The 24,378-nt window shown below is 44.8% G+C and overlaps 1 protein-coding gene and 1 long non-coding RNA gene across 3 annotated transcripts in view; one reads left to right on the top strand and one right to left on the bottom strand.

Annotated features, from left to right (window-relative positions):
* crk (CRK proto-oncogene, adaptor protein) overlaps nucleotides 1–5,784 on the bottom strand; it is a 43,891-nt gene extending 38,107 nt beyond the window's left edge. The window contains exon 1 of the mRNA XM_043718085.2: nucleotides 4,617–5,784. Within this exon, the coding sequence (XP_043574020.1) occupies nucleotides 4,617–5,399 (783 nt within the window). The 5' untranslated portion in view covers nucleotides 5,400–5,784. The remainder of the gene's footprint in view (nucleotides 1–4,616) is intronic.
* A 48-nt stretch (nucleotides 5,785–5,832) lies between these two features.
* On the top strand, nucleotides 5,833–19,043 carry LOC122563880 (uncharacterized). Of its 2 annotated transcripts, XR_006315762.2 has the most exons (4): nucleotides 5,833–6,387; nucleotides 6,989–7,062; nucleotides 12,358–12,571; nucleotides 14,093–19,043. It is a non-coding gene; the product is annotated as an uncharacterized LOC122563880 (long non-coding RNA). The 2 variants fall into 2 exon arrangements; XR_015752313.1 differs by having other exon boundaries at nucleotides 5,841–7,062; nucleotides 14,093–19,042.
* The last annotated feature ends 5,335 nt before the right edge of the window (nucleotides 19,044–24,378 follow it).

The raw sequence follows: 24,378 nt of genomic DNA, 5'->3' as shown, positions 1-24,378 counted from the left end.
AGATTGCTGATGAAAGGCTGGATGCTGAATGTTGTCAGACTACTGATATGTGATGGTTGTTCAGCCAATGCAAATCCTGTATTCACCTGATACTCCTAGAAAATCAGGTGGATAAGTTAACAAAGTGGAGCAGAATCACTAGTCAATTTCCCCCTCCTCCAACCCAAACCAGAATTATCCCGGTCTATTCAGCTCAAACTCAATGAGCATCTAAAGCAATGGCAGGTCAAAATAACAAACATTTTATTTTGAAGTATAACATTGTTCCAAATTAATTATATTTGAAGTTTACTGTAATTAAGTTCCACACCAACTGAAAATGTAAGTAATGTGTTTTGATGGTAATGGTTGCAGAATGAATGTGAACAGCATGCCAGGAGTTTCTTCTGCTCACTTCAAATAGGGTCCCAAGATTTTTAATCTGACAGATAGGCCTTGGTTTAATATTTCTAAGAACAGTAGTCTGCTTGAGTTTCAACTGACTGGGCCAAAATTTAATGGAGTTGCACAAATTATGCAGATCTGCATTGAAAATGTCATGCAAAACAGTTTTGAGACATTGTCATTCTATACCATGCGACAAGTTCAGGGACTTCTTCCCAGTACCAATGTTGCTAATGCAGAAGTGTGATTTAGACCCTGACTTTATTCTTAACATTTCAATATCTATTTTAATAAAAACAACTTTTGGTTGCAATCTTGACAAACTGTCACATACAAAGTTTGCATTTTAATTCTGTGAGTCACAGTATTAACTAAACTGGAAAGCTTCAGGAAACCAAAGTACATCTTGATTACTCTCAACAATTAGAACGCATCTTTTTGCACCCCTTAACAGGCTTTTTCTTTGATATCCTCATGCGAGTAAAAAGCAGGTTTGCCAAATACTTTGCTTACAATACTAGTAAATGTCTTAAGACAAACTATTCAGTGCCAACCTTAAGCCATGGAAACCATATCCCACTCCCCCTCTCCGTGTTAGCTAAGGGAGGAATATTGGCAAAGACACTCTAAGAACTTTGACCCTAAGTTGTAATGGAATCAGAGGGAACATTCAAATCAAATATAAGTCCAGTCTTGCAATTTTTGTGGATATAGAAATAGAGCCACAAGTCTTTCATTGTTTTGCAATATTGAGGGAACAAATTAAGTGAAATGATCATTCATCAAGACTGCTCGCAGGAACATGCTGTGCCCAAAACAGTTACCATTTTATCTGCATTACAGCTACCACAGTGTGAAATAAGTGTCCACCAATGCATTTCATGAGCAGAGAACACCAAGTGTTCCATTACAACAGGCAGTTACCTTCGTTTAACATCCCTACAATAGATGACAGCATTTCCACTTCTCATCTCTTCACAGAAAATTGAGGCACTTTAGTTATTCTGGTAACCCACACCTCAATTCTGAAATGCTTGTCTCACTGCTATATGGTGTGTGTTTCAGTTGAATGCGGGTAACGGAGTAGATCTGCATTTATTGTCTATCCCCAAGTTGTTTGAAACTTGTCTCTCTATCCTTGTAACTACTCCAGCTCTCAGACAAATCAAGAACTTTCCCTTCCCCCCCCCCCATCTCCTACTTGCTGTGTTCTAACTTGACAGCTGTGCCTTCAGCTGCCAGGCCATAAACTCAATTTCTCCATTCATAAGCTCCTTTGACACTATTTTTTAAAAATGCTACTTAAAACTCATCTTTAACCAATCTTTCAGTCATCATTCCTCTCTATTTCTTTGTATATTGATTTTTGCCAGTTAATTTGACATTTTACATGATTGACGCGCACACACACCCCACAGAAACAGATATTTTAGTCCAACCTATCCATGCCAACCAAACATCCCAGTCTCACCTAGTCCTACTCGCAAGCATTTGGCCCATATCACTCCAAACCCTTCCTATTCATATACCCATCCAGTTGCCTTTTAAAATGTTAAAAATTGTACCAGCTTCCATCACTTCCTCTGGCAGCTCATGCTGTACATGCACAACCCTCTACATGAAAAAAAGTCGCCTTCAGCTCCTTTTTAAAGTCGTTTCCCTCTCACTTTAAACCTATGTCTTGTAGTTTTCCCATATTGTATTCTAAAAGTGGCCTGACCAATGTCCTGTACAGGCACATGACGACATCCCAGCTCCTACACAATGCAGTGAAGGGCCTGTTTCCACACTAATCTAAATCTAGGCCAACCTTGCTCTTTAAAAGTATGAAGTTCTCTCCTTGGAACAATACTTTATTCTCAGCAGATTATCTTCTTATTCGTCTCAGTGCTGTTTGCGGATCATGTGCTGTGCAAATTGGTGGTCACAACTTCCCATGTTAAAGGAAAAATTATTCAAAAAATATTTCCTAGCAACTTGACAAACGGTAGTATAAAAATGCAAAATCCATTTCCACTATAGCCTTAGGTACTGCATTCCAGAAGATAACTTGCTAGCATGCCAATTACTTCAATCTATGCCCTCTGGTTACAAATGAAACTTTTCACCACCTACAAACACAAATTGGGTGAAAGTTGCCACTTAGCCCTTTATGCTCCAAAGAGGGCAATTTCAATACTTCCAATCTCCCCAACTGAAAGCCCTCATCCCAATACCACCTGAACAGAAAATGGCCATTAAGCCCTTTCCAGCAGTCTAAAACACCTATCCAATTCATTTAGCCTGCTGGAAGTCAAATCCATCGAATTCAGCACCGCCTTCCTAACCTGCAATCTTCTTCCTGACCTCTCCGCCCCCACCTCAGTCTGACCTATCACCCTCACCTTGACCCCTTTCCACCTATCACATTTCTGACGCCCCTCCCCCAAGTCCCTCCTCCCTACCTTTTATCTTAGCCTGCTGGATAAATTTTCCTCATTCCTGAAGAAGGGCTTATGCCCGAAACGTCGATTCTCCTGTTCCTTGGATGCTGCCTGACCTGCTGCGCTTTTCCAGCAACACATTTTCAGCTCGTATCCAATTCATCTCCCCAGGCCAACGCCATCATTCCTTGCCTCGTTTCCAGATATTTATTAATTCCAAAGTGGAAATGGATAATGTCTTTATTTCCACACTTTCACATTCTACATTATAATTTGCCATTAAAAATCTCACCTCTCCCATTGGTCCACTGACAACAGCTATAAATTAGTACTTTCTGGTTGCGTGACTTGGGGATGCCAGTATTGGACTGGGGTGGACAAAGTTAAAAATCACAACACCAGGCTGTGGTCCAACAGGCTTATTTAGAAGCACTATCTTTCGGAGTGCCGCTCCTTAATCAGGTGATGTGAAGGTTAAGATCACACTCAGAATTTATAGCCAATGCTGTAAGCATGATCTTATACTCCACAACCACCTGAAGGAGCAGTGTTCAAAAAGCTAGTGCTTCCATATAAACTTGTTGGACTATAACTTGGTGTTGGGAGATTTTTGAACTTTCTGGTTCCAGATCTTTCTGACAATGAAAATAGTTTCATCCTTGTCTATCCTGCCCAAATTATTTGAGTTTTAAACACGATGTCACACCTCTCCCTAAATCTTTGCTTTTCTCCTTAAATGTTCCCTGCATGAGAAAAAAAGTCCCAGTTTCTTCAGATTATGCTTTAATTTCAAAATTCGGAGCCTAGTGTTCAAACCTGTCCAAAGCAACACTGTCAAATTCCTACAAGCTTCTCCAGTTCAACAAATCAGATTCATAACTTTGGCATTTTGCTTGTTCCTAATTTTAATTGGCCCACTACTGGTGGCTGTGCCATCAGCAGTTGATGCCTAAAACTCTGGAATCCATCTCCCTCCCAAACATTGTCCTTTTTAAGTTCACTTCTAACAAAAATAGTCACCTGTTCTAACATCAGTTCGAGTGACATTTCAAACCATATCTAATAACAGCACTGTGCCTTGTGATGTTTTAAGCAAAGGCATCAGATGCCCCATAACTTTCATTCTTTAAATAGAACAGTCTCAGCTTCTTTTCAACACTGCACAAATATTGATGTAGCATCCTCAACATCCCAAGTTACTTGACATGATTAGACTAGATTCCCTACAGTGTGGAAACAGGCCCTTCAGCCCAACAAGTCCTCCAAAGAGTAACCCACCCAGACCCATTTCCCTCTGACTAATACACCTAACATCACGGGCAATTTAGCATGGCTAATTCACCTGACCTGCACATCTTTGGATTGTGTGAGGAAACTGGAGCACCCGGGGGGAACCCACGCAGACCCGGGGAGAATGCGCAGGGTCTCTGGCGCTGTGAGGCTGCAGTGTTAACCACTGAACCCAACACAAATATGAAGTAAAAACTCAATACTAATTCAGGTCATATGTTCAGGCAGAATAAAAACAAACCGTGATGCTAGAAACTTGAAATAAAGAAAAAAAACAAAGTGCTAGAGAAACTCAGCAAGCCTGGTAACACCTGGGGAAAACCTTAACGTTTCAAGTCCAATCGGACTTTTCTTTTAAACTTGGGAAGAATACTGAAAGTTCTTATAGTACTCGTCATCGATTTTATTCAGTCTCTTCAGTGAGTTGCCATTGCTTCCAGGCTGTGCAGCGTCCAGGCTGAGGCATGAGGGAGCACTGCTGAAGGTGGGAGGCAACAGAATGAACGAGAATATACCTACCTCCAGGGCCAGGGCTGTCTTATCATAGGCATTGGGGACTCGCTTCTGGAAGGCCCGGGCATACACCGGCCCGTTCTGGAGGTTGGGCAGCGAGGCGCTGACACTGGGCTGGGCATAGGGCCCGAACTCGGGCTGCCCGACTCCGCCGACCCCCGACGGCGGCTGGTGCTGGGCCGCCCCCACCGCCGCCTGGCCGCCCTCGGGGCTGTTCGCCGGGCCGAGCAGCGAGCTGGGCCGGCACTTCTCCACGTAAGGCACGGGGATCATGCCGCAGCGGCCTTCGCTGTTCTGCGCGTTCCACCACTGATCCTCGGGCTTGTCCAGGATACGGAGCACGTCGCCCTTGCGGAACGGCAGGTCTTCCTCGTCGTTGCCGGGGAAGTCGAAGAGGGCTCGGACGAAGTGGGCCTCCTCGGGCGGGACGCTGTTAGAAGGCATGTACGAGGCGTTGGGCCTGTGGACAGGCTCCAGCAGGGTGGTAGTGTCCAGGTAGTGGATCTTGTAGAACTCCAGCAGGCCATGCAAGTGCTCGAACTCCTGGTCGCCAATGCGGTAACGGCCGGGCCCGGGGCCTGGGCCTTGCTGCTGCCGGCTGTTGATGATATAATGCGACACTTTGGAGTTCTCGCTGACACTCAGCACGTAGTCCCCTGGGATGGTGCGACTGTCCCTCACCAGGAAAGTGCCGTGCTTCTGGCCCTGCAGCAGAGAGACGGCTTGGTCCCGCCTCATGGGCCCGAAATACCAGCTTTCTTGCTTCTGGACGTCGAAATTAGCCGCCATGTCCTCGGTGTGGTCGGCTGTGCCCAGGCCGGGCTCTGCTCTGCCTGCCCAACGGCGCCGGCAGCGGCCTACTCACCGCCTAGGCCTCAGGCCTCAGGCCTCCCCTCACAACACACTGAATAAAATAAAAATAAAGCCCCCGGGGCGGCAAACGGACACGGGTTTACTTCATAAAATCCGCCCCCTCCCCCGGTCAATCTCAGCTGGGATACCTCTTGTTTGTGAAACTTATGCTTTCCCTCTTTCTGTGCAAATCTATTGGAAAATAGCGCGCGAGATCGTTAACTGCGCCCGACCCTTTTAGCCGATTTCTATCCGCCGACTTTTGACGAGGGCGTTTGTTCTCTAAAAGGGGCCGTCCCTTACCCGCTGCGCACGCGCACTCCCTGGAGTGGGTTTGGGGGGGGGGAAGGGAGGGAGAGAGAGAGAGAGGGCGCGCGATGACCTCCCCGCCCCCCCCACCCGGAAGGGTGGCTATTTCGTTGGGGGGGCCGGGATGGGTAATGCCGTCCGCCATCTTGGTGAGGTCGCTTGGGACATTGGCGCCTACAGCCCAGTCAACCAAGAGAAAAGTGTCAGGGCCTCGCTCCGGGGTCGGGGGTTGGGGGGGAGAAGATCATCAAACAAAATTAAAACAGAGATATAAAAATTGCGGATCTGAAATAAACAGACACAGAAATTGCTGGAGAAACGGAGCAGGTCCGGCAGCATCCGTGAAGAGAAGACAAAGTCAGTGACGCTTCACTATCAAACCAAGATTTAATGTTGAAACATCTAAGGGAAGATTTTTGGTACTGAAACGCTTAAAGTCACGTTAGTTTGACAATCAGGTCGGCCCCTGAGGACTGAGGGACGGTGGAGAAGTTCCTCCTCATCTCAGTTCTAAAGGGTTGCCCCTACACTCTGAGGATGTGCCCCTGGGTCTTTGTCTCTCCTACTGGTGGAAGCATCTTTTCTACATCCACTCTATCCAGCCTCTTAGTATTCTGTAAGTTTCAATCAGATCCCCTCCTTGTTCTTCGAAACTCCATTGAGTACAGACCCAGAGTCCTCAACCGCTCTTCATCTGACAAGCCCTACATCATCGGGATCATTCTTGTAACCTTCTCTGGATCACCTCCAACGCCAGCATTTCCTTCCTTAGGTGTGGGACACAAAACTGCTCACAATATTTCAAATATGGTCTGGCCAGAGCCCTATACTGCCTTAGCAGCACATCTCTTGCTCTTGTATTCTAGCCCTCTGAAATGAATGCTAACATTGCATTTTCCTTCCTAACTGTCAACTGAACCTGCATGTTAACCCTTAAGAGAATCCTGAACTAGGTGTTCCAAGTCTTTCTGTTTCAGATTTACAAAGCCTTGTTTAGAAAATAGTCTATGCATCAATTCTTCGTACAAAATGGGAAAACTGCACACGTTTTCACATTGTATTCTAACTGCCAAGACCTTCTGCAACCTCCCCACTCCCTCTACCTGACCTGCCACCTATCTTTGTGTCATCTGCAAACTTAGCAACAATGCATTCAGTTCCTTCATCCAGTGTGTCAATACATAATGCAATATGTCTGTACTAATTCATGACCTCAGGGTAAAGATATGCAAGTAATCCAATTCGGGAAGAGGCCACACTGGACCTGGGGTGAGGAAATGAGCCCGGCCAGGTAGGTGAAGTTTCAGTGGTGGAATACTTTGGGAATACTGATCACAATTCCATAAGTTTTAGAATACTCATGGACAAAGATGAGAGTGGTCCTCAAGGAACAGTGCTAAATTAAGGGAAGGCAAACTATAGCAAAATTCAGCAGGAGCAGGGGAATATAGATTGGGAGCAGCTGTTTGAAGGCAAATCCACATTTGATTTGTGGGAGGCTTTTAAAGAGAGGTTGATTAGAGTTCAGGAGAGATATGTTCCTGTGAAAATGAAGGATAAAAATGGCAAGATTTGGGAACCATGGATGACAGGTGAAATTGTGAGACTAGCTAAGAGGAAAAAGGATGTGTGCATAAGGTCTAAGCAACTGAAGACAGACAAAACTTTGTTAGAATATTGGAAATGTAGGACCAATCTGAAACGAGGAATTCAGAGGGCTACAAGGGGTCATGAGAAATCCTTACTGAGCAGGGTTAAGGAAAACCCCAAAGCCTTTTATTCATATATAAGGAGCAAGAGGGTAACTAGGATAAGGGTTGGCCCACTCAAGGACAAAGGAGGAAAGATATGCATGGAATCAGACAAAATGAGTACTTAGCATCGGTACTCACTGAGAAGAGGGACATGGTGGATGTTGAGGTTAGGGATAGATCTTTGATTACTCTCGGTCAAGTTGGCATACGGAGGGAGGAGGTATTGTATATTCTAAAAGGCATTAAGGTGGACAAGTCCCCAGGACCGGATGGGATCTATCCCAGGTTACTGAGGGAAGCGAGAGAGGAAATAGCTGGGGCTTTAATAGATATCTTTGCAGCATCCTTGAAAACGGTGGAGGTCCCAGAGGACTGGAGAATTGCTAATGTTGTCCCCTTGTTTAAGAAGGGTAGCAGGGATAATCTAGATAATTACAGACCTGTGAGCCCGACATCAGGTAGGTAAACAGTGAGAACTGCAGATGCTGGAGATCAGAGTTGAGATTGTGGTGCTGGAAAAGCACAGCAGGTCAGGCAGCATCCGAGGAGCAGAAGAATTGACATTTCGGGCATAATCCCTTCATCAGTCATTCCTGATGAAGAGCTTATGCCCGAAACCTCGATTCTCCTGCTCCTCGGATGCTGCCTGACCTGCTGTGCTTTTCCAGTACCACACTTTCTATCAGTGGTAGGAAAGCTACTGGCTAAGATACTAAGGAATAGAATATAGAATACCCATTTGGAAGAAAACAGGCTTCTTAGTGATAGGCAGCATGGTTTTGTGTGGGTAAGGTCACATCTTACAAACTTAGTAGAATTCTTTGAAGAGGTGACAAAGTTGATTGGTGAGGGAAGGGATGCAGATGTCATGTACGTGGACTTTAGTAAGGCATTTGATAAGGTTCCCCTTAGTAGGCTGGTGAAGAAGGTGCAGTCACATGGGGTCCAGGGTGTTCTAGCTAGATGGATAGAGAACTGGTTGGGCAACAGGAGACTGAGAATAGTAGTGGAAGGGAGCTTCTCAAAATGGAGACCTGTGACCAGTGATGTCCCACAGGGATCCGTCCTGGGACCACTGTTGTTTGTGATATACATAAATGATTTGGAGGAAGATGTCGGTTGCCTCATTAGCAATTTGGCAGATGACACTAAGATTCGTGGAGTAGCAGATACTGAAGGGGACCGTCAGAGAATATAGCAGAATATAGATAGATTGGAGAGATGACAGAGAAATGGCAGATGGAGTTCAATCTGGACAAATGCGAGGTGATGCAATTTGGAAAATGCAATTTGAGAGCAAAGTACTGTATAGTAAATGGAAATGTTCTGGGGAAAATTGAAATACAGAGAGATTCTGGGTGTTCAGGTCAATAAAGTGGTCAAGAAGGCATACAGCATGCCTGCCTTCATCGAATGGGGTATTGAGTACAAGAGTTGGCAGGTCATATTACAGTTGTATAAGACTTTGGTTTGGCCATATTTGGAATATTGCGTACAGTTCTGGTTGCCACATTACCAAAAGAATGTGGGTGCTTTGGAGAGGGTGCAGAGGAGGTTCACCAGGATGTTGCCTGAGATGGAGGGTGCTAGCTATGAAGAGAGGTTGAGTGGATTAGGATTATTTTCATTGGAAAGAAGGCGGTTGAGAGGGGACCTGATTGAGGCCTACAAAATCATGAGAGGTGTAGACAGGGTGGATAGCAAGAAGCTTTTTCCCCCAGAGTGGGGGACTCAATTACTAGGGTTCATGAGTTCAAAGCAAGAGGGGAAATGTTCAGGGGAGATATATATGGAAAGTTCTTCACACAGAGGATGGTGGCTGCCTGGAATGCATTGCCAACGGAGGTGGTAGAGGCAGGAATGATAGCATCATTCAAGATGTACCTAGATAGATACATGAATGGGCAGGGAGCAGAGGGATACGGATTCTTAGAAAATAGGCGACAGGTTTAGATAGAGGATCTGGATCAGTGCAGACTTGGAGGGCCAAACGGCCTGTTCCTGTGCTGTAATGTTCTTTGTTCTTTGTATTCCTAGGTGGCAGCAATCACAATATGATTATATTTTAGTTTGAAAGGGGGAAGACTGGGATAAAGACTAGTGTTCTAAACCTAAATTGGGCAACCATCTAGGCATGAAAGCTAAACTAGTTTAAGTGATTGTGGGTGAGAGGATAGATCAAATACTCAGAATCAGAATATGTACGAGAATGACAAATTCTAAAGGGAGATCTCATTATCCATGGCTAACGGAATAAAAAACTAAGGAAATCATCAAACCTAAGGAAAAAAACACAAAGGTGAGTGGCAAGTTAGATCATTGAACAGAATATAAAATATGGCAGAGAATAACTAAAAGATTAAACTGGAAAAAGAAATTAGAATATGAGGGGAAGTTAGCTAGAAATGTAAAACAGAAAGTGGACTTTTTAAAAAGGAAAAGGTTATGTCAATTTGATCGTCTAGAGAGTGAGGAAAAAGTGAGGACTGCAGATGCTGGAGATCAGAATCAAAAAGTTTGGTGCCGGAAAAGCACAGCAGGTCAGCATCTGAGGAGCAGGAGAGTCAATATTTTGGGCAAAAGCCCTTCATCAGGAGAGTGAGTATGTGAAGTTAATAGCATGCAACAAGAAAATTGTTTAAATTAACAAATATTTTGCTTCAATAATAAAAGTAAGATACTGTGGTTTTGGAAATCTGAAATAAAAACAAATTGCTGGAGAAACTCTGCAGATCAGATAGCACATGTGGAGGGAGAAACAGTTAACGTTTCGATCTAGTATGACTCTTCTTCAGAATTCAGAAATATTTTACTTTTTGTCATCACTGTAGAGGATACAAAAACATTTTGATAATAACCGTGATGGGAGGGAGTGGTACTCAGCAAACCGATAGGGTTGAAGACTGACAAATCCTGATGGACTTCATCCAGTGATCTCAAAAACAGTGGCTAATGAGATGATAGATGTATGTTGTTAGTTAGCCAAAGTAAGATAGATTCTGGAAAGGTTCTGTTTGACTGAAAAGTAGAAAATATGACTTTAAAAAACCTGAAAGAACTGCGGATGCTGTAAGTCAGAAACAAAAACAGAAGTTCCTGGAAAATCTCAACAGGTCTGGCAGCATCTGTAAAGAAGAATCAAAGTTAACATTTTGGGTCCAGTGACCCTTCCTTAGAATGGTTTGTCAGTTTTGAGGAAGGGTCACCGTGCCTGAAATATTAACTTTGATTTCTCTTCACCGATGCTGCCAGACCTGCTGAGCTTCTCCAGCAACTTCTGTTCTTGTGTTAGAAAATATAACTACTGTATTTAAGAAAGAGGGAGGCAGGACATTATATGCAGGTTAGCTTGATATCTATGTAGAGAATATGTTAGAATTAATTATTAAGGAGGTTAAAACTGTCCATTTAGGAAAACTGAAGCTAATTGGAAGAGACAGTCTGGTTTCTGTGAAAATAGAGAGAGAGAGTAGCTTTATTTGTCATTTCTAACAAAAATAACAGATACACTAAAAACGAGACAGCGTTCCTCCATGATGGAGGGTGCTACCTGGACAGCACAAAGTACACAATCGTACACAGCATAAAGTGCATAAAAGTGCAAAACACGCAAGTTACAGTGTCGTAGAAGCATACAGGTGGCTCAGTGGTTAGCACTGCTACTTCACAGCATCAGGGTTCAATTCCAGCCTCAGGCGACTGACTGTGTGGAGTTTGCACATTCTCCCCGTGTCAGCGTGTGTTTCCTCCGGGTGCTCCGGTTTCCTCCCACAGTCCAAAGATGTGCAGGTCAGGTGAATTGGCCATGCTCAATTGCCCGTAGTGTTAGGTGCATTAGTCAGAAGGAAATGGGTCTGGGTGGGTTACTCTTCAGAGGGTTGGTGTGGACATGTTGGGCCGAAGGGCCTGTTTCCACACTGTAGGGAATCTAATCTAGTAATGCTAAATAATAGACATTTTTCTAGTAGCAATTCGAAGTTTTGCAAAGGGTTTCAGAAAGAGTCCGATCATACAGTGTTATGGAGCCTGTTGGCTTGGGGGAAAAAACTGTTGCACAGTCTGGCCGTGAGAGACTGAATGCTCTGGTATCTTCTGCCGAATGTCGGGAGGGAGAAGAGTTTGAGTGAGGGATGTGTGGGGTCTTCCACAATGCTGTTAGCCTTTCGGCTGCAGTGTGTGGAGTAAATATCTGTAATGGAGGGGAGAGAGATCGCAATGATCTTCTCAGCTGTCCTCACTATCCGTTGTAGGCTCTTACAATTCAAGACGGTGCAATTCCTGAACCAGGCGGTGATGCAGCAACTCAGGGTCCGCTCAATGAACCCTGTGTAGAATGTGGTGAGGGTAGGAGTGGGAGGTGGGTGGGTGGGCTTTCCTCAGTCTGTGCAGAAAGTAAAGGCGCTGCTGGGCATTCTTGGCTATGGCTGAAAATGTGTTGCTGGAAAAGCGCAGCAGGTCAGACAGCATCCAAGGAACAGGAGAATCGACGTTTCGGGCATGAGCCCTTCTTCAGGAATGAGAAAAGCCCTTCCTGAAGAAGGGCTTATGCCCGAAACGTCGATTCTCCTGTTCCTTGGATGCTGCCTGACCTGCTGCGCTTTTCCAGCAACACATTTTCGGCTCTGATCTCCAGCATCTGCAGCCCTCACTTTCTCCTCGAACATTCTTGGCTATGGAGCTGGGGTTGAGGGTCCAGGTGAGATTTGGTGAACGCCAAGAAATTTGGTGCTCTTCACGATCTCAACGGGGGAGCCATCCATATCCAGTCTAGAGTGGTCGGTCCATGCTCTCTTGAAGTCAACAAACATCTCTTTTGTTTTGTCCATGTTCAGAGACAGGTTGTTGGCTCTGCGCCAGTCCGTTAGCCGCTGCACCCCCTCTCTGTGTGCTGACGACACCCACTACATTCATATCACCAGCGAACTTGATGATGTGATTCAAGCTGTGCACCGCTGCACAGTCGTGTGTCAACAGGGTGGACTGAAGTGATATATTTAATAAATGTGTTGGCCTTTTTTGAAGGAGTAACATTTGTTGTGGATACAGGTGAGTCTGCAGACATACTGTAGTTGGATTTCAAGTCTGATTTGGGTTAGAGTTCAGTTTCTTACAAGACAAAGAAAAAAAATCATATCAAGTTTCAAATTTATTTTTACAAATGTTCAAAGAAGTAATGAATATTTTGTGAATAATAAAACCTTACATCTTCAGCTTATCATTCAGAATCACAAGGAGTCTTGGAATAGTGGCATCAAATTTTAAAGAACAGCTTATTCCAGCTTATTGTTAGTAATGTCCAAATGATAATTGATTTTCCATGTTATTATTTACCATTTGTGATGCCTATAATGAGTCCACAGGACATAGCCCTTTTGAACTGGTGTACAGACATGAGATGAAAGGACTCATAAAATTAAAATTATAAACCAATACCTAGGCTACATATGCAGTCCATGTTTCATGTTTCAGAGATAACCAAACTAAGTTTGTGAGTTGGCCAATAAGATTTGAAAATTGCTCAACAAACCATGAAAACTAGAGCAGATATCATGACCAAAGCTTGGAGTTTTGTTGCTGCAGACAAGCTCTTTGAATTAATACCTATCTTTGGGATATCATTAGAAATGAGATTCACTGAACCTCATCAAAGCAAAACTAAACTCAATGATGTGAATTTGTACTGAGTATTTCAGACAGGAGAAGATAAACCAGTCAGGGTATGATGTTACTATTTTCAAGAGTTATTATAACAGGAAGAAAAGTTAGGAAAAATAACTGTATTTACTGTGGTGAAATGAAGTAAGGAATGAAACAAAAATATCAGAACAAATACAGACTGAATCTGAAATTGAAAATTGAAACATTGACCCTCTATTAATCAGATTGGGGTGAGGCGATGGCCTAATGGTATTATCACTGGACTGTTAATCTAGAGACCAGATAATGTTCTGGGAACCCGGGTTCAAATCCCACCACAGCAGATGGTGAAATTTGAATTCAGTAAAAAAAATTCTGGAATCAAGAGTCTAATGATGATCATGATACCATTGTTGATTGTTGGAAAAACCCATCTGGTTGACTCGTGTCCTTTAGGAAAGGAAACTACCATCCTAACCTGGTCTGGTTTACATGTGACTCCAGGCCCACAGCAATGTGGTTCCTCCTAACTGCCCTCTGGACAAGTACTTGGAAACACCACCACTTGCAAGTTCCCCTCCAAGCCACTCACCACCCTGATTTGGAAATATGCTGCCTTTCCTCCCCATTCGTTGGATCAAAATCCTGGAATTTCCTTCCTTTTGGCATTGTGGGTCAACCCACAGCAAGTGGATTGCAGTGATTCAAGAAGGCAGCTCACCAATCCCTTCTCCAGGGCAAATAGGGATGGACTATCAATGCTGGCCAGCCAGCAACCATCAAGTCCCACAAATGAATTTTAAAAAATTAGGGATAGGCAATAAATGCTGGCCTAGCCAGCAATGCCCTAATCCCATGAATGATTTTTTTTTAAAGTTGGGTAATCCAGATGCACTTAAAAGTTATATATAATATTATATTCTCTTCCAGAAAACCATTGAAGTGACTGATGAAAGTTATTCCAGACTCAAGAATCAATTTGTGTGAATAAACAAGCAAAATGCAATTAGTTATACCTGATGTTAATATAGGGGTTGCATTACCTATAAACAAACATCCTTACAGATTCATCCCAAAGAAGTTAACTCAAATGAGGGAAGAAATTAAGTTCATGATGGACAATGATATTATTGATCGAGGGTGGAAGGGCCTGTACTACGCTGTAACGTTCTATGTTCAATGAACTGCATCGTAGGAGCTTGATTTCAGCTATTGAGCAAAAACCAGATTGGTCACAAAGATTATTGATCATTGAATTGAAGTCAATGTGAAAAAAAAAGGCAGATTTATATCTGATTTCACAACTGGAATATTGTATTGAGAAGATTGGACAAGCATTTTTTATTTTACAAAAATTGACGTGTTTAAAGGATATCAGCAAGTTCCATTAATTGGTAATTCCAACCACATTTCAGTTTTTATTAACACCAGATGAACTTTATCAATGTAAAGTGCACAACTCACTTGGGTAGTGCCCTGGAAATTGAATCTCACTATTCCCAGTGATATCACAACCATTAAAGATTTTATAAAGTATACAAAGTTCTCATATTTACTTGACTTTCGGACCTAGATTAATAGAAAGCACAGACTGAGTTTCTGTACTGAACAAGAATGATATTTATTACAAGTAATTAGACTCTAGCTACAGATAAACAATTATATCAATCAGTATAAAACATGACTAATTCAAATCTAATTCCCTTAAAAACACACAGACAGACAAACAGACAAGGTAAAATAGGTTATTTATAAAGGAGAAACACGAGAAAAACAGTTCAATCATCTTTGTTCCTCAGTTCAGTTATTGTGAAAATCTTATGACTTTGTGTGCTGCTGGCCAGCTGTGGCATCAGTTGTCTTTCTCCGGATATTTCCACTGGTTGGTAAGAGACACAAGGTGGCTGGTTCCCTTATAACTGCTGACTTTTTTTGTCCAAAAATCACAGCTAACAACAACTATTACCAGACGGATAAACTTGAGATAAAGTTTTCTTTAGATTTATAGAGTTCCCACTACAGAGATCAGAGAGACCACGCCTGTGGTGAACTGAACTCTCTGTAACATATTCCCAGCTCTTCATTGTTCAGTCACCTGAGAATCAATAACACAGGCAGGCAAAAGCATCTCTGTCATTAATAACTGGTCACTAGTCCATAGACTAATCAACTTCTTGTTGCCAACAAGAGCAGCATGTGTCCACCACCTTGGCTCAAATTGTCTGAAATGTACAGTTCAGTTACTGCTTGTTTTCACAACACTCGAAATGGCTGTCAGGTTACTTGCCTATCAGAACATATAGCCACCCTTTCAAACACTGGGTCATTCTTAATTAAGTTCACAATTTTTCAAAAAGCACAAAATAAAGTCACGCAATCCTTACACCAGTCATGCCAACTTTTTGCTAATTGACAAACAAAGTCTTAAAAGGATTACACAATTGTGAGGTTTACACTGGCGATTTGGTTGTGTTCAGCCAAACTTGGGAAGAAGTTACAACAACTACACAAACTGTTTGCTTGGATCCAAAGCATCACTTTGGTAATAAATCTGGTGAAGAGTGAATTGACAAAACTGAAGATGACATATTTGGGCCACCCTGCAGGACAAAGTCAAGCAGCACTGAGAATAAGTAAAGTGAATAATGGGGATCCTGTGATGTAACATATCTGGACTTCTGGATGGCATTTGATTAGGTTAATTCACAAGGTTGGATCATATGGGATTCAGTAATTTATTAGTTTGGATAGGTGACTGGCTGATGGACAGAAAACAGAGATTCGGGATAGATGAGTTTATTTTTCTGGATGACAAGCTGTAACTAGTGGGATGCCACAGTATTCAGTCCTTGGGCCCCAGCTATTTACAACCTACATTAACGACTTGGATACAGGGATAGAAGGCTCTAGAGCCAAATTTGGGGACAGCACAGATATAGATGGGAGAAAAAATAAGAACCTTACAACGGATATAGATAGGTTAGGAGACTGGGCTAAAATGTGGCAGATGGAGTTTAATGTGGATAAGTGTAAGGTCATGCATTTTGATCGAAAAAATGGGAAGGTGATGTATTATCTAAACATGGAGAGTCTTCAGAGTGTTCTGGTGCAGAGGGATCTAGGTGTACTTGTTCAGGAGTCACAGAAAACTTGCATGCAGATATAGCAGATAATAAAGACAGCCAATGGAATGTTCACTTTTACAGCTAAAGGAATAGAATATAAAGGTAAGAAAATATTGTTGCAACTATACAGTATAGGTGAGACTGCACCTGGAGTATTGTGTGGAGTTTTGGTCCCCTTATTTGAGGAAAGATGTAGTAGCATCAGACGCAGTTCAGAGGAGGTTCACTAGATTGATCCCAGAGTTGAGGGGTTTGTCATATGAAGAGAGATTGAACAGTTTAGGCCTATACGGTGTAAATTTTAGAAAAATGAGAGAAGATCAAATTTAGGTATTCAAGATGATAAAAGGTATGGATAAAATAGATGGGGAGCAGATGCTTCCTCTTGTGGGGCATTCTGGGACAAGCGGTGGTAGTCGTAGGATAAGGGGTAGCAAATTTAAAACAGAGTTGAGCAAAAACTACTTCTCCCAAAGGGTTGTGAATCTGTGGATTTCACTACCCCAACATGTGGTAGATGCTGGGACAGTGAGTAAATTTAAGGAGGAGTTAGACAGATTTTTAATTGGTAATGGGGAGAAGGCAGGAAAATGTGAGAAGCATTTCAGCCATGATGGAAAGGCAGAGCAGACTTAATGGGCCAAATGGCCTATTTCTGCTGCTATATCTTATGAACTTATAAAGTACAGAAACATAGGACCCTCCTGGATTCTCCTGTGAATAAGACAGAAGACAGAATTCTGTGACATGTTCACATGGATGGATTTTCTTGGAGGTTTTTGAATATCGCAGTGAAGTGGTTCCTTTGACAAACTCATTGAAGAAAGTCAATAAATTAGAGTTAACAAAAGAATGTAAAAGAAACAGTACTGACGGAGACCCGCACTGTCGGAGGGTCAGTGCTGAGGAAGTAGACACTGTCGGAGGGTCAGTGCTGAGGGAGCGCCGCACTGTTGAAGGGTCAGTGCTGAGGGAATGGACACTGTTGGAGGGTCAGTGCTGAGGGAACACCACACTGTCAGAGGGTCAGTGCTGAGGGAGTGCCGCACTGTTGAAGGGTCAGTGCTGAGGGAGTGGGCACTGTTGAAGGGTCAGTGCTGAGGGAACGCCACACTGTCGGAGGGTCAGTGCTGAGGGAGTGCCGCACTGTTGAAGGGTCAGTGCTGAGGGAGTGGGCACTGTTGAAGGGTCAGTGCTGAGGGAACGCCACACTGTCGGAGGGTCAGTGCTGAGGGAGTGCCGCACTGTTGAAGGGTCAGTGCTGAGGGAGTGGGCACTGTTGAAGGGTCAGTGCTGAGGGAACGCCACACTGTCGGAGGGTCAGTGCTGAGGGAGTGCCGCACTGTCAGAGGGTCAGTGCTGAGGGACTGCCACACTGTTGGAGGGTCAGTGCTCAGGGAAGGCTGCACTGTCGGAGGGTCAGTGCTGAGGGAATGCTGCACTATCAGAGGGTCAGTACTGAGGGACTGCCGCACTGTTGGAGGGTCAGTGCTCAGGGAAGGCTGCACTGTCGAAGGGTCAGTGCTGAGGGAGATGCTACATTTTTAAATGAAATGTTAAACCATGACCTTGCCTGCTGTCTCTTGCGTTTACAGATCTGATACAAGTAACTCGAAGAATTGTAGGGGAGTTCACCTAGTTTTGTGGGCAGCATTGACCTATTAACTGACATTACTCCTTAAACTTTTAAGGGGAGGTGTTGGCCTGGTGGTATTATTGTTGGACTGTTAACACAGGGACCCAGGTAATGTTCAGGGAACCTGGGTTCAAATCTTGCCATGGCAGATGGTGGAATTTTAATTTAAAATAAATCTGGAGTCGAATATGACCATGAATCGATTGTCAGGAAAAACCCATCTGGTTCACTAATATCCTTTAGGGAAGAAAACTGCTATCCCTACCTGGTCTGGCCTATATGTGATTCCAGACCCACAGCAATGAGATTGACTCCCAACTGCCCTCTGGGCAATTAGGGATGGGCAATAAATGCTGGGCCTAGCCAGCGACGCCTTTGTCCCGTGAACGAATAAAAAAAAAGCAGGTTAGGATCAAACTACTGATTGTAGGATTACAAACACTTGCCTTTATGCACTCAACTTTAAATACTCCCACATCTATACGGAGTGCAGTTAAACATTAATCTGGACTCCATGGTAAATTCCCCAACATTTCAATCTAGTGGCAGGTAGGTGATCTTTCTCGTCCCTCTGTGAGGCCAGATGGGAAATCAGTTTAACATTTCATTGAAGAGACATTGCTATTGCACATGACATTTCAATGACTATTCCATTTTCAGGTTGGAGTTCTGAACAGTAATTTTGATAAGAAATTTGAAAATTATCAAAACTGATGGAATTAGTGCATCATTCTGGTGTAGTGCACTTTACAGCCACTTGATGGTGCTGTAATACAAAGGTGGCTTGTCTTGAACAGGAAAGCTGGCAGAGACCTAATGGGCCGAATATACTCCTCTACTGACTCAGAAAGAAACAAAGTATTTGTGAGAATCGTGTTGTGTTGTAGAGGATGGAGGTGAAGTTTTATCCATGGACCAAAACCAATTGAACCTCAGCTGAATCATCTTCCCCTTTAATTTCAACACTACGTCCAAAACAATAGTAGCAGGCGTGGGCCATTTGACCCCTCAGGTCTGCTCCACCATTCAATATGATCATGTCTGATCATTCAGCTCAATACCCTAATCCCATCCCTTCCCTCTTAACCCTTGGTCCCTTCCGTCAGAAGAGCTTTATCTACTTCCTTCTTGAATACTCACAATGTTTTGGCCTTAATCACTTTGTTTGATAGTGAATCCCACATGCTCATCACGCACTGGTAAAGAAATTTCTCCTCATCTCAGTACTAAAGAGTTTACCGTTATCCTTAAACTATGACCCCTGGTTCTGAACTCTCCCACCATCAGGAACATCCTTCCCGCATCTGCCCTGTCTAGTCTGTTAGACTTTTATAGATTTTTCTATGATACCCCCCGCCTCGTTCTTCTGAACTCGGGTGAACATAATCCTAACCAACTCAATATCCTCATACGTCAGTCCTGCCATCCGCACCGACCTCTACACCGCTGAGGCCAAACGCCAGCTCGCAGATACCTCCTCCTACTGCCCCCTTGACCATGACCCCACCCCCCACCACCAAACCATCATCTCCCAGACCGTCCATAACCTCATCACCTCGGGGGATCTCCCATCCACCGCCTCCAACCTCATAGTCCCACAACCCCGCACCGCCCGTTTCTACCTCCTGCCCAAAATCCACAAACCTGACTGCCCCGGCCGACCCATTGTCTCAGCCTGCTCCTGCCCCACCGAACTCATCTCCGCATACCTTGACACCTTCCTGTCCCCCTTAGTCCAAGAACTCCCCACCTACGTTCGGGACACCACCCATGCCCTCCACCTGCTCCATGATTTTCGCTTCCCCGGTCCCCAACACCTTATTTTCACCATGGACATCCAGTCCCTGTACACCTCCATCCCCCATCACGAAGGACTCAAAGCCCTCCGCTTCTTTCTTTCCCGCCGTACCGACCAGTATCCTTCCACTGACACCCTCCTTCGACTGACTGAACTGGTCCTCACCCTGAACAACTTCTCTTTCCAATCCTCCCACTTGCTCCAAACCAAAGGAGTAGCCATGGGCACCCGCATGGGCCCCAGCTATGCCTGCCTCTTCGTAGGGTATGTGGAACAATCCATCTTCCGCAACTACACTGGCCCCACCCCCCACCTTTTCCTCCGCTACATCGATGACTGTATCGGCACCGCATCGTGCTCCCACGAGGAGGTTGAACAGTTCATCCACTTCACCAACACCTTCCACCCCGACCTCAAATTCACCTGGACAGTCTCAGATTCCTCCCTCCCCTTCCTCGACCTTTCTATTTCTATGTCAGGCGACAGAATCAACACGGACATCTACTACAAACCGACCGACTCCCACAGCTACCTGGACTACACCTCCTCCCATCCTGCCCCCTGTAAAAACGCCATCCCATTCTCCCATTTCTTCGACTCCGCCGCATCTGCTCCCAGGAGGACCAGTTCCAAAAACGCACAACCCAGATGGCCTCCTTCTTCAAGGACCGCAATTTCCCCCCCGACGTGGTCGACGATGCCCTCCACCGCATCTCTTCCACTTCCCGCTCCTCCGCCCTTGAACCCCGCCCCTCCAACCGCCACCAGGACAGAACCCCACTGGTCCTCACCTACCACCCCACCAATCTCCATGTACAGCGCATCATCCGCCGTCATTTCCGCTACCTCCAAACGGACCCTACCACCAAGGATATATTTCCCTCCCCTCCCCTATCAGCATTCCGTAAAGACCACTCCCTTCGTGACTCCCTCGTCAAATCCACACCCCCCACCAACCCAACCTCCACTCCCGGCATCTTCCCCTGCAACCGCAGGAGGTGCAAGACTTGCGCCCACACCTCCCCCCTCACCTCCCTCCAAGGCCCCAAAGGAAACTTCCATATCCGCCACAGATTCACCTGCACCTCCACACATATCATCTATTGCATCCTCTGCACCCGATGTGGCCTCCTCTATATTGGGGAGACAGGCCGCCTACTTGCGGAGCGTTTCAGAGAACACCTCTGGGACACCCGGACCAACCAACCCAACCACCCTGTAGCTCAATATTTCAACTCCCCCTCCCACTCCACCAAGGATATGCAGGTCTTTGGACTCCTCCATCGTCAGACCACAACAAAACGATGGTTGGAGGAAGAACGCCTCATCTTCCGGCTCGGAACGCTCCAACCACAAGGGATGAACTCGGATTTCACCAGTTTCCTCATTTCCCCTCCCCCCACCCTGTCTCAGTCAAATCCATCAAATTCAGCACCGCCTTCCTAATCTGCAATCTTCTTCCCAACCTCTCCGCCCCCACCCCAGTCTGACCTATCACCCTCACCTTGACCTCTTTCCACCTATCACGTTTCCGCCGCCCCTCCCCCAAGTCCCTCCTCCCTACCTTTTATCTTAGCCTGCTGGACAAACTTTCCTCATTCCTGAAGAAGGGCTTATGCCCGAAACGTCGATTCTCCTGTTCCCTGGATGCTGCCTGACCTGCTGCGCTTTTCCAGCAACACATTTCCAGATCCTAGGAATTAGTTTGGTAAACTTTCACTGCACTCCCTCAATAGCAACAACATTCTCCCGCAGATAAGGAGAGCAAAACTGCACATAAGACTGCAGGTATGGTCTTACCAAGGCCCTGTAGAATTGTAGTAAGTCCTCCTCTTCCTCACCCACCACTCTCCCATCCCTCACCTCCTTTTCTGTTCTCTGTCCAGTTCCATCCTTACTTACTATCCTTACTATTTGCTCTTTCCTTCCCTTCCACTTTCCCTCACTCCTATCAAATATCTCCTTGCTCACTTACTGCCCTACCCACTCTGAACCTGTCTCCTCACACACCACACCTCCCTCCCCCACATTCCCAATTCCTGTTCATCTTCATTCCTGTTGCCGTAAACTGACTCCCTCCTTTGCAGTCATTCCCCCCGGCTCCACACCCACAATGCCCCCACTCCCTCCCCTGTTGCTCCTATCCACCTTTCTCTGCTCCCGCAATCCACCCACTGTCCCTTTTTCTCCCATGCACTCCTTCAGTTCAAATCCTATTTTTCTTACTGTTAATTAACAAGGAGGGATAATGCCCAGAAATATCAAGGGACAATATTAAATAGAAATGAGAAATTTCCAACAGAGCTGAGCCGTCACAGCAGCTCATTCATTTCACAGCAGCACACAGTGGGAGAGGAGATAATAAATGATTTTGTTTTTCCATTTTGATTTAATTTAAAAGTAGTCTGTATTTCACAGTGCCATGGATGTAAGTAAATATTTTAACACAAGGGAAAAATTAGATTGGTACAAGAGCATCCTCCAGCTGCCACTCAGCAGCTACATGGCTGTCTATGCCCATTGTCTGAAAGTTTGAGAATTATTTATTCTCAGACCAGCCACCTCTTATCTCTAGGAAATGTTCAAGGTTTCCACAAACTGAAATTTAACTAAAAACTACCGCATATATTTTCAACTCTCACCACATCCTGTCCATACATCACCCCTCACATTGTTCACACTGACTCCCAAACCAGCTACATCTCAATTTAAAAATTCTTGTCCTTGTTTCGAGATTACTCACTGCTCTCACCTCTCCCGATCTCTGCAATCTCCTCTACTCTCACAACCATCTCAGACCCCTGTGCTCTGCCAATTCCACCCTCCTAAACACTTCTGACTTCAGTGGTTCCACCACTGGTGTGTCTTTCCTTGACCTCAAACTGTAGAATATTCTCTGTAAACCCTTCTGCCTCTTTCTCCCATCCTCTGCAATATCCTTCTTTGTTGGAGCTTTGTGTAGTCACTACCTGATATCCCTTTACATGGCTAAGGGTCATAACTTGTTTCCTAATCGTCCTGTGAAATGGGTTAAAATGTTTCATTATGTTAAGGGTGCCACATAAATATAAATTTTTGGACAAGGATGTTGCCAGGGTTGGAGGATTTGAGCTATAGGGAGAGGCTGAATTGGTTGGGGCTGTTTTCCCTGGAGCGTCGGAGGCTGAGGGGTGACCTTATAGAGATTATGAGGGGCATGGATAGGGTAAATAGGCAAAGTCTTTTCCCTGGGGTTGGGGAGTCCAGAACTAGAGGGCATAGGTTTAGGGTGAGAGGGGAAAGATATAAAAGAGACCTAAGGGGCAACTTTTTCACACAGAGGGTGGTATGTGTATGGAATGAGCTGCCAGAGGATGTGGTGGAGGCTGGTACAATTGCAACATTTAAGAGGCATTTGGATGGGTCTATGAATAGGAAGGGTTTGGAGGGATATGGGCCGGATGCTGGCAGGTGGGACTAGATTGGGTTGGGATATCTGGTCGGCATGAATGGGTTGGACCGAAGGGTCTATTTCCATGCTGTACATTTCTATGACTCTAAGTGATAGTTATCATCCCTGTGCCCGGTCTTGCTCAATTGTAAGAGACAAAGCATCCTGATTTTTGTAACTGTCCACCTGACTCCCCAGAGCTCATCCATCATCTACAAGGCATAAATCAGGAGTGTGATGGAATACTCCCAACTTGCCTGGATGGGTGCAGCTCCAACAACACTCAAGAAGCTCAACACTGTCCAGCACTCCACCCCAGAGATCTGAAGGAGATAGCTGAGGAGAGTGTGGAGATATTTGTGATGATCTTTCAGGAATCACTAGAGTCAGGGAGAGTCCATGAAGGTTGGCGTGGGTAGAGAATTGGCTTACTGGCAGAAGGCAGAGAGGTACGAATAAATGGTTCTGAGGAAGTGTCACTTGACCTGAAACATTAACTCAATTTCTCTCCAGATGAGATTTTCCAGCAGTTTTTGTGTTTGTTTGAGAAAGGATAAAGGATCATTTTCAGGATGGCAGCCAGAGACTAGTGGAGTTCCGCATGTTGGGAACACAACTGTTCACATTATAAATTAATGATCTGGATGAAGGAACTGAGGACAGTGTTGCTAAGTTTGCAGATGACACAAAGATAGGTGGAGGGACAGTTAATGCTGAGGAAGCAGGGAGGCTGCAGATGGACTGGTACAGGACAGGAGAGTGGGCAAAGAAGTGGCAGATGGAGTATAATGAGAGAAAATGAGGATATGCACTTTAGTAGGAAGAATAGAGGCATAGACCTTTTTTCTAAATGGGCAAAGACTTTGGAAATCTGAAGCAAAAAGAACTTAGGAGTCCTATTTCAGGATTCTCTTAATCTCTTTAATTCTCTCATCCACTCTTCAAAACTGATGCTCAGCAGCAGCAGTGTGTATTATCTAAAAGATGTACTGCAGAAATTTACCAAGACTGTTTAGACTGGACCTTGCAATTCCACATCGACTTCCGTCCATAAGGGCAGCAGAGTCTACCCCCTGCAAGTACCTCTCCAAGCCACCCACCAGCCTGCCGTCGCTGGGTCACATGGACTGCAGCGGTTCAAGGAGGCGCGCCACCCTCACCTTCTCAAGGGGCAACTAGGGACGGGCAATAAATACGGAACAACCAGTGAAGCTCATATTGTGTGAA

Source organism: Chiloscyllium plagiosum, unplaced genomic scaffold (assembly GCF_037043375.1).
Source record: "Chiloscyllium plagiosum isolate Xiang-an unplaced genomic scaffold, Cpla_swu_hap1 HiC_scaffold_31, whole genome shotgun sequence".
Lineage (NCBI taxonomy): Eukaryota > Metazoa > Chordata > Chondrichthyes > Orectolobiformes > Hemiscylliidae > Chiloscyllium > Chiloscyllium plagiosum.
The sequence above is the reverse complement of the archived record's forward strand: the minus strand, read 5'-3'. Positions and strand labels throughout refer to the sequence as shown.